At 38.4% G+C, this 14,089-nt stretch overlaps 2 protein-coding genes across 5 annotated transcripts; one reads left to right on the plus strand and one right to left on the minus strand.

The window, feature by feature from the left end:
• Window positions 1–2,578: 2,578 nt before the first annotated feature.
• LOC128361855 (torsin-1A-interacting protein 2-like) lies at window positions 2,579–7,543 on the minus strand. 3 transcript variants are annotated; one of them, XM_053322426.1, is made up of 8 exons: window positions 7,366–7,543; window positions 6,733–6,849; window positions 6,454–6,624; window positions 5,677–5,850; window positions 5,487–5,585; window positions 4,919–5,065; window positions 4,773–4,826; window positions 2,579–4,671 (listed from the first exon to the last, which is right to left on the minus strand). In XM_053322426.1, exons 1-8 carry the CDS (start codon window positions 7,430–7,432, stop codon window positions 3,869–3,871), a joined length of 1,632 nt encoding a protein of 543 aa, XP_053178401.1. In that variant the 5' UTR covers window positions 7,433–7,543; the 3' UTR covers window positions 2,579–3,868. The 3 variants fall into 3 exon arrangements, with proteins under 3 accessions (XP_053178401.1, XP_053178399.1, XP_053178398.1); XM_053322424.1 differs by having other exon boundaries at window positions 5,677–5,847; window positions 7,360–7,543; XM_053322423.1 differs by having other exon boundaries at window positions 7,360–7,543.
• Window positions 7,544–7,648: 105 nt separating this feature from the next.
• Window positions 7,649–13,883, plus strand: LOC128361856 (torsin-1A-interacting protein 2-like). Of its 2 annotated transcripts, XM_053322427.1 has the most exons (8): window positions 7,649–7,789; window positions 8,921–8,968; window positions 9,234–9,407; window positions 9,593–9,742; window positions 11,264–11,434; window positions 11,617–11,766; window positions 12,090–12,239; window positions 12,477–13,883. In XM_053322427.1, exons 2-8 carry the CDS (start codon window positions 8,953–8,955, stop codon window positions 13,235–13,237), a joined length of 1,572 nt encoding a protein of 523 aa, XP_053178402.1. In that variant the 5' UTR covers window positions 7,649–7,789; window positions 8,921–8,952; the 3' UTR covers window positions 13,238–13,883. The 2 variants fall into 2 exon arrangements, with proteins under 2 accessions (XP_053178402.1, XP_053178403.1); XM_053322428.1 differs by lacking the exon at window positions 7,649–7,789 and having other exon boundaries at window positions 8,937–8,972; window positions 9,241–9,407.
• The last annotated feature ends 206 nt before the right edge of the window (window positions 13,884–14,089 follow it).

A 14,089-nucleotide genomic window follows, 5' to 3' on the forward strand; every position in this document is an offset into this window, starting at 1 on the left:
ATGTAAGGAAATTCCTCTGATTGTAATCTCTACTGTATAGTTAGTAGTGCTGTAGTCCATGCAGTGGTGGGCACAGACTTCTTGAAGGGCAAGGGCGAAAAGAAAGGGGGCAGTTTAGTGTGTTTTGCAAACCAGGAGGGCACCTTAGCACGCCTTTTGGCTCCGAAGAGAGTGCCTTAGCACGCGTTTTGGCTCCCAAGAGGGCACTTTAGCGCACGTTTCATCAATTGCCCCCCCCCCCCCCCCCCCCCCCCGTGCACACCACTGAGTTCATAATTATTTCTTATTGCTAAATATCATTAAAACTAGAGATGACTGTTATGCTACAACCACCTCCTCTGATTTCATCCACAGCTGCTGTCATCTTTATTTGTGTTTTGGAGATTAAGGACTGCAGTCTTGACCAGACAGAGTGTTGGCCTGTGAAAGTAATGATCTCTTACACAGTGTGGACTTTTCTGTTTATAATTCTGTTCATACTCAATACTCTCATAAACAAAGGTGAATAACTTGTGGCATAGTACTGTTTGAACACAATACTCACAATACAGAATCTGCAAAAAGAATCAATTAAAAGTAGTCACTATTTTTGTTACAGAGGGCTCAAACAATCGTCAGAGAGGCAGACAAAGAGAAGAGGTAAGTGTATGTTCAAATTATGACAGCTTTTGATATAATTTGTTTGGCCATGAAAACTCTCTGCACCATAACATATGCATTACATTAAAAATACAAGTTCATGTCTGTTTTTCACTGCTGCATCTATTCATTTCAGAAGAAACTCCACACACCCACATTGATTGTGTCATTGATCCTCATCGTTGGGACAGTGAGTTTTGCTGTATCTGTCATTGCTGGGATACAATTATATTAGGCTTGTACAGTGTAGCCAGGTATGCTGTTACTTTGTATGCATGTGTTTAACAGTTGTTCTTCATGTCACAAAATTGTTTGTCATTCATAAATTCAGTTTAATCAGAAATAGTAGCTTTTATTCAAATGTGTGCTGATTATGTGAAATTGTACTTCTGCTGTACCTCATGAGCTGTAAATACTGTTGATTCCACTGTTGAAATAACAATAAAGCCACATAAATTCAAAATGCTGGACTGTCTCATTTACAGCTAACAGCCTGGAAAATGTTTCTGTGTTTACGTATGAGATTGCTCTGATTTTCCAAGGAACTTGTTTAAATGATATCTCTTATCATGTATAATCTGAATGACAAATAAAATCTATCTTATCTTATTTTATATAGACAGGTGTCTGTAACAACACTTGGATAAGTCACATATGCAGTTCTGAGTCATAACTATCTCTTGACAGTTTAGTAAATGATTCAACTCCTGCTGCATTTCAAGGTAATAGCTTCCTTGTTTCTAAACTGTATACTATACACTGAGGATGTTGTAGCACCTTCAACTTATCTCTGACTTTCATTTGTATCAACAAAACCACAAGTAATATTCTTTGTTATACAAAATTATTATTTAACTACTTTTACTATGTACCATTTCTTTTGTTCTTTTTATTCTTATATTCCATTCATGTTTTTATTTCTTTACCCTTTCTCCTACTTGCAGAGGCAGTTCTGGCTACTTTTGCGCCCTGGGCGGACCGACTATCGGCGCCCCTCCCTACAAATCCTTCATCACACAAAAAATAAGATAAATAAATGAAATATAGTATGTAAACACCAAAGTACATTACACACATCCGTCATCATACAAATGAATAAAATAAAATAAATAAATGAAAAATACTAATAATTAACGTAATCTGACAGACTTTTACCCTTTTTACAACTGGCATTAAAATGTTTTGTGGGTGATTAGATTGCTATCAGGGAGTGCTTCACCACATGAAAGTGCAGGTGTAAAGTTATTTATTTATTTATTTATTGCATTTTCCAATAACTTACATAGCTATAACGGGTCTGTATTAATTTTATAAATGTATTACTATTTATTTGGAAGCAGCAGTTTGTGTTGTGTGGCCTGGGCTCATAATCATCACAGGTCAGTCTATTCCCCCTCCCCCCTTGCTTTTCCTCTGAGAGTGAGACTCACTCACAACCTGCTCACAGCCTCTGCAGTCGCAAGTTGATCCCCCCGCCCCCTTTGCCTTTTCTTCTGACACACACAACCTGTATACATGACTCTCCGCAGCAAGTTGACGTGATAGTAGGGGCGCCTCATCGCCCACTGCACCAACTTGATGTGGAAATGAGCGGTATTAGTCTAGAAAACTGGCGATTTTTTTTTGAGGGCGCGCTTTTCTTTTTTTTGAGGACGGACTTTTTTTCCCTTTTTTTTTTTTTTGAGAGCGCTTGTGCGCCCCCAAGTAGATTGCGCCCTGGGCGGTTGCCCACATTGCCCATAGCAAAAACCGCCACTGCCTACTTGTTCTTTTTAACATTGCTTTATGGTCCTGGTGTTTTTGTTGTAAAGTACTTTGAGCTGCATTTATTGTATTAAAAGGTGCTATACAAACTACTACTAGTCAAATGCACTACTTGAGAAACTAAGTACTCAGAGAGGTAGCATAACAGAGAATTAGACATGAACTCATCTACGTATGAAAATAATCTTTATTGAAAATATCCAGGGATTCATAAGAGCAAGAACACAATTCATCTCAGAATTATAACAGAAGAGGAACGGGCTGTATCACAAGAAAGAAAACTTTAGAAGCAAAATTTAAATAAGCACAAATCAGAAAAACCTTGTTGTGATGTTATAAAGATACAGTATCAAATGATTGATTCACGTTTTGGTACATTTCAAATATTGTATATAATATATCATGTAAGGCACATTTCATGACTTGCTGACTACTAGTAAAAATTGTTCTTACAAATTCAAATCACTTAGTAAGAAACTGAATTTAACTGTAAGTTGACAACACATTTAAGAAAAGTTCAGTGGTGTCTTGACAACAGGTGCAAACAACAAACTTATTTTATATCCAATGTATACAGATAGCCAAAAATATTCAACTCTAGGAAGTAAAGACAACCTATCACAAATATACAAATTCAGAACAAAGAATAATAAAATATAGATTTTCAATAAAAGCCACTCTTAATAAGATGGTTAATTAAAGATCAAACATTTATAGTGCAAAACCAATTCAGCTGTATTTGTAAGAGAAATAAGTGAAATGACAAACATATTCATGGGGACATTTGAACAGAAATATAAAATATGTCAGCAGTCACATGAGAGATATAACAAGAAATCTAACTTTTCACACAAAACAAACAACGCTGGAAAAAAAAAAAGTTTGTTATATTTTTAGAAGGGCAGGGTGTAATTCATGCTCATTCATGGTCCATGAAAAACTCCTAAAATCCTTTTTGAGTAGGAGAAGACAGATTAATCACACTATATTTTGAATATATTGTGTACTAAGTCTGTATGAAAACATGCATTAATTACCCTTTTCACCAATTTGGAGGTGGAATGATGGTGCAACATCACGGTTACATCCTTATGCAAAGCGAAATACATGTAAAAATATTTATATGTAAAAACTGAGTGCTGTACATCTTTTAAGGAGAGAACATTTCTTCAATTTAGCTACAGATTTAGATTCAGCTAATCTCATTTTGCTGATGTGAAATTATGAGTACAAAATACACAGTGCAGTTGAGCTGCAGTTTGAGTACAATCTGATCTCTGACAAAGACAAATTCATATAACCTTCAAATACTTCAACTCAAGTGTGTATGTGAAATATTACAGCACACACGTTTTAGGTCCATGTTACTTCATGTACTTTTGTTTCAGAGCTACTGCACAGTGCCAAAAAGGAATCAAGCTGGTCCAGCATGGGATCCTGACTTCTTTGGGGATGCCGGCTTGGTTCATGGGCATCCTTTCTGCTCCATTTCCGTCTCAGACACCACAGGCAAGATAAGATGCGAGATGCGGCTCCACAGTCCACCGAACTTGTCAATGTCCATGGCATTGAAGCCAGTTTCGTCGCTGGAGCCCACTAGCTTACCCTTGACATAGTCTTGCACCTTCTCCTCTACACTCTTCAAACTCTGGTCACTTCTGACCTCATCCTCAGGCAGAAGCACAGTAAACAACAGGAACACGCGCTTGTATGCGGCATTCTCATGGTCGCAATAGCGGTAAAAAATGAGGGTAGAGCCTGGTGGCAGTTCCTCCAGGCGATGTATTATGGCAACAGGTTTGTCTCCTTCAAAGGCTGCCTGTAGCTGTTTGTCAATGTCCAGCTTGACCTCGTCGCTGTCTTGGCTGGCTTTGCTGGCTCCATCAATGTGGAGGACAGAGGCATTGAGAGCAGAGGAGAAGGCGGACGCCAGGCCCTGAGCCAGACACTGCAGGGTCTTCTCAGCCTTGCGGCCAGCAGTTAAGATCATACTGACTGGCTCTGTGGGCTGGGCTGTGCTGAGGTGCCTCCCAAGGTGGATACTGCTCCTCTTCCACAACTCAGGCCTCTGACTGAGGAACTGAGTCTCTAGATGAGACAGCTGATCTGCAAATGTTTCTGGCTTCACAGACCTCAATGGATGCCCTGCACCATATCCAGTCCTTTGAAGCACAGAGCTGATGTTGGGCATGATGAGCACAACAGCACCGATCACGGCAGCACAGATCAGCACCAGGAAAAGAAAATAGCATAGGGTCTGCATGAATCCTGAAAGGACACAAGACCATGTTCAGATGTGATATAGCAAATAATGCAGTACATGTATCTCTGGATGTAAAGCTCTTGTAATTAAAATGACTATAGCTTACCTAAAAAGGAATGTCCAGAGCTTTTTTTGATAGCAGCAGTTTTCTTTTTCCCTTCTAAGAGAGAACATGTTATGAAACCAATGACAAAATTGGCAGCTAAATTAAACATCATTAAGGATTGTAATATTCTGATTAGGTTGCAATACCTTGATTTTTCTGATGACTCTTTTTTTCTTGTGTTGGAATGTTGTTCACACGTTGCGTCAAGCGGGATTTCTCTGAGGCTGGATATGAGTTTGAGAACTTGGGCTGTGGTGAGCTTGAGCTTGTGATGTAGCAATTAAAGTGTGTATCTATGAATGAAGCAGAATGATGAATGTATATCCCTGATAATCATCCATCTGTCCAAACTGCTGATGTATGGGAAGCAACATTAAAAAATGGTCAATTTTGTCTTGAAATAACTATTTCATATACACACCAAAAAGGTGCACACCACTGGGTATGATACATTTTTAAAAAGAAATATAAAATGGAACTGAGTTCATAAAATAGTTTATGAACTCAGTTGAATTAAAATCGTACTGACAATGAGAACTGTGGTGACGATTGCACCATAAAGTTCTTCTTCTCGGATAGAAATTACAGGGATTTCCAATTTAGGACAAATATAATTCCTGTAGAATAAACTAATCTTGTTGTTAGAGATGTAAATCCATTCAACAGGTGTATTGACCAGTGCAACATTTGACGACAAAACACTTTTTACAATACCATTGGGTTTAACCTCCATCTTCCTCTTGTACTCGTCCATGCTGGTGACCTTCGAGATCGACACATCATATTTGTTTGATGGCTTCTTTGTTTGTTTGCCTGAAAACAAACAAGTCAGATTAAGAGGATAGAATCATCCTCCTTTAATGTAATCATTCCCATGCTGAATGACGCTATAGCACTATCCTACCTGTCTTTTCATTTCCAGACTTTCTCATCTGGTCTTTAAGCCCCCTTTGCTCATGATAGGGTGGACAGTTCAATGTTTTCGTCCGGTCTGAAAATTCATTTTCAGTACGTGGAGGTGGGCAGCGCTCACCAAGCACTACACAGGGGTGCAAATTCACTTCTCCAAGGGCGCCTGCTTTACACAAAAGGAAAAAGTCCTTTTAAAAAACAGCCTAACAGCCTGTGTTTAGATTTGATTCTGGTGTGAAGTCACCACACAAGAAAATAAAAATATGAAACATAAAGCAACCACACTGCAAATAAGATGCCGTGTTGATTGCAACCTATGTGCATTTGCTGATGTGTTAAAACACACACGCAGTTACAGTAGCCGATATTAAAGAGATAAGATGAAATAGAAAGTGGACACTCAACAGATACAGAAATACTAGGAGTTCTATAATTATCGCCTTTGGTAGACACACACAGCCTACTTTGCTGAAATAACATTGTATAGATATACTTTGACTAGAGTGTTGAACGAGGTGTCCATTAATCTGTTGGTTCAATATAAATTCCAGCCTCCTAAAGCTGAGACTTTGCTGCCTTTTAGTGTTTTACATAATTGTGGATGACAACCTGTATTTGGACTGTTGGGTCAATATAACAAACAACTTGAAATTGGTCTCTGGAAAAATGTGAGGGATGGTTTATCAAATTTTTCCAACATTTTCCTTAAATAATCAAAAATTGAAAGGTTAATCAATTATGTTCATAAATCATTAGTTTCAGCTCTAACCTTGGTGTATTTTTGGTTGATGGTGTTCAACATCCATTCCCAGCTGATCGTTTTTCTCCAGATCATCATCTGATTCCTGGACATCCATTTCTCCATCATCCAAATCCCCATCCCCATCCCCATCCCCATCTCCTCCTCCAGTCTCCCGTCGGTTCTTTTTGCTGGGGGACTCTGTAAGGTTGGTAATATGTCAGAGTTGTTAACACCACCTTGAATGGAGCTAATTGAGGGTTAATTGTGTTTGCAACCAGGCAAATACTGTCAACTGAAGAATCTCACCTTTATCATCAGAGCCACTCTCCACATTTCCAGAACCGTTGACATGTACTTGTTTTTCTAACCTCCTTTTATTAGTCCTTTGTAGAGGACCCCTTGGGGTTGGTTCAACATTCAATGCTAAAGAGGGAACAGAATTAGCGTTGTTATTTTTATCAGTAGTAAGTGTCTAACCCTTTACTGGTAGTAGTTGCTTCACTGTCATAAAATTGAGGGTCAAGCAACAATATAACGAAATTGAGATAGCACTCTCAAAGGCACAACACACATCTAAGACAACCGAAAGTGTATATTATGCAATATATGCAATATAAAATGTGCAAACACAGGAGACAGCAGCAATACTTGTTATAACAGTAGGCCATATGTAAACAATTAAAACAATTTTTCGTAACACGGGTCATATTATTAGACAATAATAGAGTTTTCTAATAGTCCTCCATTGAGTGTGTGTGAGGGACTGAGGCTATGTTCATTAGTTTAACAGCTTGGAGAAAAACAACTGGATTGCAAACACCTGACCTCTAATATTAGATAAAGCAAACAATTTAAGGGATTTTGTGAAGCGCTGAGTGAGGTAAAGTTAGCCTCGAAGCTAACGTTAGCTGACTGTCACAACAAACTGCTCACCTTTACCCGTCAACTGTCGTGTTGATCGTCTCAAGACTCGGGTAGACTTCTCTTCAGACACATTGGAATCCATTTGTAATTAAAGCTCGACCACGCAAAACCAAAATAAAAAGCACATCAGTTAAACAATACGACGAAACATCGTGTTCACGAACACAGACGAGGAAACGGACTTCCCTGTACCGTGAGGGGAAACATTATGTGACAGGACGCCGGAAACAGTTTCTACCAAATGTGCATCTCCATGGAAACAGGGTCCGTGCCGAACGTTCCGCAGTGAGCTGTCAGTAAGGAAGCTGACGTTGGTTACCCTCCGTGGCGATGAGATCGAGGGCAGATTGGCTAAGAACTGATAATAACAAGTAACCATTTATATATTACTTTAGGTGATTAAAGTTGAACGACGGCAGTTCTTCTACATTACAGTCAGGTAAGCGTTAACGTTATATCCGTGCTAACTTTTAGCTGGATTAGCAGCTCCAGTGAAGCTAGCTTAAGGTTAGCTAACCTGTCTTTCAGGTTTTGTTTCTGATCTTTTTGGATTTCGTGTATGTGTGAAGTTACTGATGCTTGTCTGTCTTGTTACAAAAACATTGTCCGTGTGTTGGCGTTGAATTGTTCGTGGCTCAGTTAAAATTCAGCCATTCATTTAATTGAAAAAGGCAGATAACTGAGACAATGCTGACAGTTTTCTAGACTTCTAAGTTAAATATAAAAACAAAACAAAACAAAAACATAATAACTAAAAAAAAATAAATAAATAAATTCTCTGTTACAAACTGATACAAACTGTTTTGGGGCCGAAACGATACCACAATGTGAACTGTGCACTGAAGAAGAGTTGTGCAACGTGTTTGAATTGTAATATGCCAGCATTTATACACATAAACACAAAATGCTCTGTTTTATTGTTTGTTTGTTTGTTTGTTAACCAATTAGAAGTTTAAAAAGTAGCTAAAACTATATAGATGGTCCCTTTTTTTAAAAAGAAAACAAATACATGTTATGTATGCTATTTTTGTTCAGCCATTTTCAGTGAAGAAAAGACAGACGGAGCAAAAGGCAGCTAACGACTTCCAGAACAAAGTAGATACAGTAATACAAGTATCAAATCAATAAATCAATATACTTTATTTATATGGCACCTTTCATACAGGCTAGTGTAGTTCAAAGTGCTTTACTTTTAGTTGATTGACAAGCTGATAATAAGATAGAAAAAGTTACAACATAAAGAAAAGGAATAAAAATAAAAGACAAAAAAATTGAGATTAATGCATGCAAGAGAAAATAAGAATGATAAAAGTGCTTAGAAAATTTTAATAAGATAAGTAAAAAATAAATAATTAATAGATACAATAATGAAATTAATAAATAACATAAGAGATAATAAGAGAAGAGGTTTAGAGTAAAAACTAGTCTAAGTAAACTGACTAAAAGAGATTAAAAAGACAAAAGAGATACAGTTAAATAAGGTATGAGTTACATTGGACTGTGTAGTTCCAAAACATTTACAGCAGTGGATTGAATAGACTTGATATGTCATTGTTTTCTTTTTCATCAGGTGTCAAGAAGGAAGACATTGAGTCCAAAGATATGGATCATCAGTCAGGTCAGTGCTCAAATGAATACAATAGAGAAAGTGTTGTGAAACCTGAAGTTCAAAGGAAGTATTTTATATATCAGTCTTTTCATTTCCATCAGGTATAAGGTGGTGTTAAGTAGAGCAGGCAAGAAATACAAAGTGAAAGTGAATTTCTTCCACCAGTCACTGCTCAGTGTGATGTTTGTTGCTCTTGTTGCTCCTGCAGTAGTTTGTCAGTGTTGATTTTGTAATGTGTCACCCACATTATCCTCTTCAACACGTTCTCCTACAGGATCCAGTGATCCAGCTGAGAAGAGTAGCGTGTCTTCTTCACAAGGAACGTCTTGTACAAATGAGGACAAAACGGTGAATGTACATGAGACAGACGCTCCTCATCTGACTGACAGTGGAGATCACGATGATAACAACGGAGGAACATCAACAGATCAGCCAGTAGATAAAGATGGTGAGTGACTCCTAGTAGGATTCTTTTTCATGTAAGGAGCCAGCAATGAACGTTAGTGAGTGTTAATATATGCGTGTTAAGACAAGTGATTCAGACATTATCAAGGCAGCTCTTATTTTTCTGATCTTTTTAAATCCAACCTAATGTGACATGTTGTGGAAGTTAATCTATTCTTATTTTAACAGAAGATGAAGTCACAGCGGGGATAAATGCACCAGAAGAAACTGCTCCTTCAACTGTGGATAACACAACAGAAGATCAAGGAGTTCCACCTAATGTCAAGCCTAATGATAAATCCAAAGACATCAAGGGCACAAGCACTAAAACTGGAAAGGGTGAGTCAGGACTTTTCAGAAAATCCAATGACAGCAGAATTTCACTTTCCTCAAACTTTCTCTTTTGGGGCTTCGATACAGTGAAGAGATAGTTTAACCCCTGATGCTGAGCTTCTGGACAATCCATCAGACACAGCTGTCTGTGTTCACTGGTGGGTTCCAGCGAGGGAATGTTGGTGCATAAGTGACTCCTAGTGGGGCTTTTTTGTTTGTTTGTTCCCTTATATTTTAACTTCTACTGAAGCTTTTTAGTGTAATGGGGATCACAATTCAAGGAAATGTCTGGAGTAAAACTGAAGTCACAGCCCAGACCTTACCATCTTATTCATTTGTTGAAAAGAAAATGTTTTCCCTAACCTCGTGTGTTGTTTATCACTTTATACGGAAGAATAAATAAAGTATGAATGACTCTATAAAGTACTGGTTGAGACAACAGGTGTGTTCTCTCCATAGGAAAAGGAAAAATAATGTTTTGTGTAGTTACAAAACATTTACAGCAGTGGATTGAATAGACTTGATATGTTATTGTTTACTCTTTGATCAGTTGTCAAGAATGAAGACACTGAGTCCAAAGATATGGATCATCAATCATCATGTGATCAATACAAAAATGAAAACACTGATATTACCCAGAATACAGAGCAGCCACACAAAATACTGTAGCAATATGGGTAGTTATACATTCAATGTGTCTTTACCAATTACGTTTTGCATCTATTGTATATATCATATATGGTCTCTTCCTGTCCTAAAAGATGACGAGAATAGAGAAAACATAGTAGAGCCTGAAGTTCACTGGTCTACAAATCACTGAATGGTTTAGGTCCAGAATACATGAATGACATGTTAGTAGAATATAAACCCAGTAGAGCTCTGAGATCTACTGACTCAGGTCAGATAGTTGAGCCCAGAGTTCAAACCAAACATGGTGAAGCAGCTTTTAGCTGTTATGCTGCACACAACTGGAACAAACTACCAGCAGAACTGAAATCAGCCCCAACAGCGAACACTTTTAAATCCAGGTTAAAAACATTTCTCTTCTCCTGTGCTTATGATTGAGCTCTTTTAAAGCACTTTACATTTTAATCTTTCATTTGCACTCTTTGTCCTTTTAATGATTTTAAAGTTAATTTATTATTTTATGCTGCAATCATTTTATTTATGTCTTTATATTTTTCTGTACTTTGTTTTTATTCAAATTACATGTTTTTCTGTTTTATGTAAAGCACATTGAATTGCCACTGTGTATGAAATGCGCTATATAAATAAAACTGCCTTGCCTTGCCTTGCCTTCAAGGTATTTAGTTAATATCAGTGTTTTCATTTCCATCAGGTATAAGGTGGTGTTAAGTAGAGCAGGCAAGAAATACAAAGTGAAAGTGAATTTCTTCCACCAGTCACTGCTCAGTGTGATGTTTGTTGCTCTTGTTTCTCATATACTGTTTGCTCTTGCAGTAGTTTGTCAGTGTTGATTTTGTAATGTGTCACCCACATTATCCTCTTCAACACTTTCTCCTACAGGCAGTGATCCAGCTGAGAAGAGTAGCGTGTCTTCTTCACAAGGAACGTCTTGTACAAATGAGGACAAAACGGTGAATGTACATGAGACAGACGCTCCTCATCTGACTGACAGTGGAGATCACGATGATAACAACGGAGGAACATCAACAGATCAGCCAGTAGATAAAGATGGTGAGTGACTCCTAGTAGGATTCTTTTTCATGTAAGGAGCCAGCAATGAACGTTAGTGAGTGTTAATATATGCGTGTTAAGACAAGTGATTCAGACATTATCAAGGCAGCTCTCATATTTATGAATGTAGAGACACGGATGCTTGACATATTGTGGAAGTTAATCTATTCTTATTTTAACAGAAGATGACATCACTGGGGGGATAAATGCACCAGAAGAAACTGCTCCTTCAACTGTGGATAACACAACAGAAGATCAAGGAGATCCATCTAACGTCAAGCCTAATGATAAATCCAAAGACATCAAGGGCACAAGCACTAAAACTGGAAAGGGTGAGTCAGGACTTTTCAGAAAATCCAATGACTTCTATACAGTGAAGAGATAGTTTAACCCCTGATGCTGAGCTTCTGGGCAATCCATCAGGCACAGCTGTCTGTGTTCATTGCTGGGTTCCAGCGAGGGATTGTTGCTGCATAAGTGACTCCTAGTGGGGCTTTTTTTGTTTGTTCCCTTATATTTTAACTTCAACTGAAGCTTTGTAGTGCAATGGGGATCACAATTCAAGGAAATGTTTGAACTGGTTTCTTCTCTCCATGAGAAAAGGAATCATTTTGTTTTGTTTGTGTTAACATGTTTCTTTTCTCCCATTCATCAGATGATGGAAGACGCCAGAAAAAGGCTGCGGCTGCTGTTGCAAGAGAGCAAAAGTTAACTCGAGGGACACAACAAAATGTTGAAACCATCGGCCCTACCAATAAAGAGAACACCACACATCCAGCTCCAGGGGCTGCTGGCAGTTATGGAGGTAATCTTCCTAATTTTCACTTATATTTTGACTTTTCTTGAAGCTTTTAGTGTAATGGGGATCACAATTCAAGGAAATGTCTGAAATAAAACTGAAATCACCTTACTGTCTTATTCATTTGTTGTAACAAAAAAATGTTCCCTTACCTTGTTGTTTATAATTTCATAACAATTATAGATACATTATGAATGACTGTATAAAATACTCATTGAGACAACATGTGTCTTCTCTCTATAGGAAAAGGAATACTGGTAACTAGTGTTATAACAGTACTTGCTGCTGTGCTGGTTTGGTATTTACTCCACCAACCTGAGCCTCAACCTCCAAAAAAACTGCAGCAAATAGACATCTTTCTCAGGCAGATGGAGAAAGTAAAGTCTCAGTTTCCTAACCAGCGGTCTGAGCTGTGGAAGAGGAGCAGGATCCACCTGGAGAGACACCTCAACACAACCCAGCCCACAGAGCCAGTCAGTCTGATCCTGACTGCAGGTCTCAGAGCCAAGAGGACACTGCGGTGTCTGGCTCAGGGCCTGGCCTCCACCTTCTCTTCTGCCCTCAACGCCTCCATCCTCCACATCGATGGAGCCAGCAAAGCCAGCCAGGACAGCGACGAGGTCAAGCTGGACATCGACAGCCAGTTGCAGGGAGCTTTCGAAGGAGACAAACCCGTGGCTGTGATCCACCGCTTTGAGGAGCTGCCCCCAGGCTCCACCCTCATTTTTTATCGCTACTGTGATCATGAGAATGCGGCCTACAAGAAGACTTTTCTGATCTTCACAGTGCTGCTGGAGGAAGAAGAGGAGATACCTACCAAGATTAATTTGAGCGCTGTGGAGGAGATGGTGGACGACCATCTTCAGAAGAAGTTCCTCTCTCATGGCCATCCTGTGGCTTTTGACAGGATGGACCTTGACAAGTATGGTGGACTGTGGAGCCGTATTTCCCATCTCATCCTACCTGTTGCAGCAGAGAAAAGGATAGAAGATAAAGGGTGCTGATGGACATGAAACACTCTTGCACGAACTCTTGTATGAACGTCAAAGCACTAAACTACCGCCTATATGTCAGATCTCTCACTGGGTGATTCTGGCCACTCTGAGGGTTGTTGCAGTGATTTTACACTATGTGGTTATCATGAAGCTCACTATAGATGAAGGCATCCAGTAGAAATAAGCACCCAAGACCAATATCACACTGTGAGATATTTGGTTTTTGGCATTTATCATGTAAAAATGTTTTACAAAAAGGCTTTGGCACTTTATTATTTTACTTATATGATCAAATGGTATTACTTCCAAATTTCATGTGATTGAACTGGGGGTCTGTGTACAATTTGATGGTAACTGCTGAAATTTGTATGGTATAAATATAATGTTTTAATGTTAAGGGTATTTAATGTTAAAACTGATTGTTCTTCTCAGATCTCAAAGAGTTAGAAGGCAAAACTCTTAATTACTATAAAACAAAGGATTTATTATTTTTTGGTGACAAAGGCCTTTTCTTAAATTCTCAACTCTACAGCGCCTTAACCACACTTCAATTGTTCTATATTCTATATACATATATGTATGTCACACCGCAGGGAGAAATTTTATGGAAGAAAACAAGTGGATAAATGAAATGTGCCTTAAATTGTAAATAAACATGTAAATTAAAATGCTTTTTTAACTTTTCATTGGAGTGTACAGTGTTGCAGCTAGAGGGCAGCAAAACCACAGCTGACACTGGACTGCTGTAAAAACAAATCAATAAACAGGATTCTTCTTTGTATTTGACCTTTAAATATATGTTAGAGCCGTAAATTGTAACCGAAAGGACGTACACATGTTGACTGAAGCTGTCAGTCTCAT

Source organism: Scomber japonicus, chromosome 7 (assembly GCF_027409825.1).
Source record: "Scomber japonicus isolate fScoJap1 chromosome 7, fScoJap1.pri, whole genome shotgun sequence".
Taxonomy (NCBI): domain Eukaryota; kingdom Metazoa; phylum Chordata; class Actinopteri; order Scombriformes; family Scombridae; genus Scomber; species Scomber japonicus.

Bases quoted from the DNA above. Each gene is read 5' to 3' on its own strand.
- LOC128361855 (XM_053322423.1), bottom strand. From the start codon at position 7,432: ATGGATTCCAATGTGTCTGAAGAGAAGTCTACCCGAGTCTTGAGACGA. The intron at 5,066-5,486 runs GTATTGTAAAAA...CTTCATTCATAG, and splicing joins GATGGAGGTTAAACCCAATG to ATACACACTTTAATTGCTAC. The intron at 4,827-4,918 runs GTATTGCAACCT...GTTCTCTCTTAG, and splicing joins GAGTCATCAGAAAAATCAAG to AAGGGAAAAAGAAAACTGCT.
- LOC128361856 (XM_053322427.1), top strand. The intron at 9,408-9,592 runs GTGAGTGACTCC...TTATTTTAACAG, and splicing joins TCAGCCAGTAGATAAAGATG to AAGATGAAGTCACAGCGGGG. The intron at 9,743-11,263 runs GTGAGTCAGGAC...TTTCTCCTACAG, and splicing joins AAGCACTAAAACTGGAAAGG to GCAGTGATCCAGCTGAGAAG.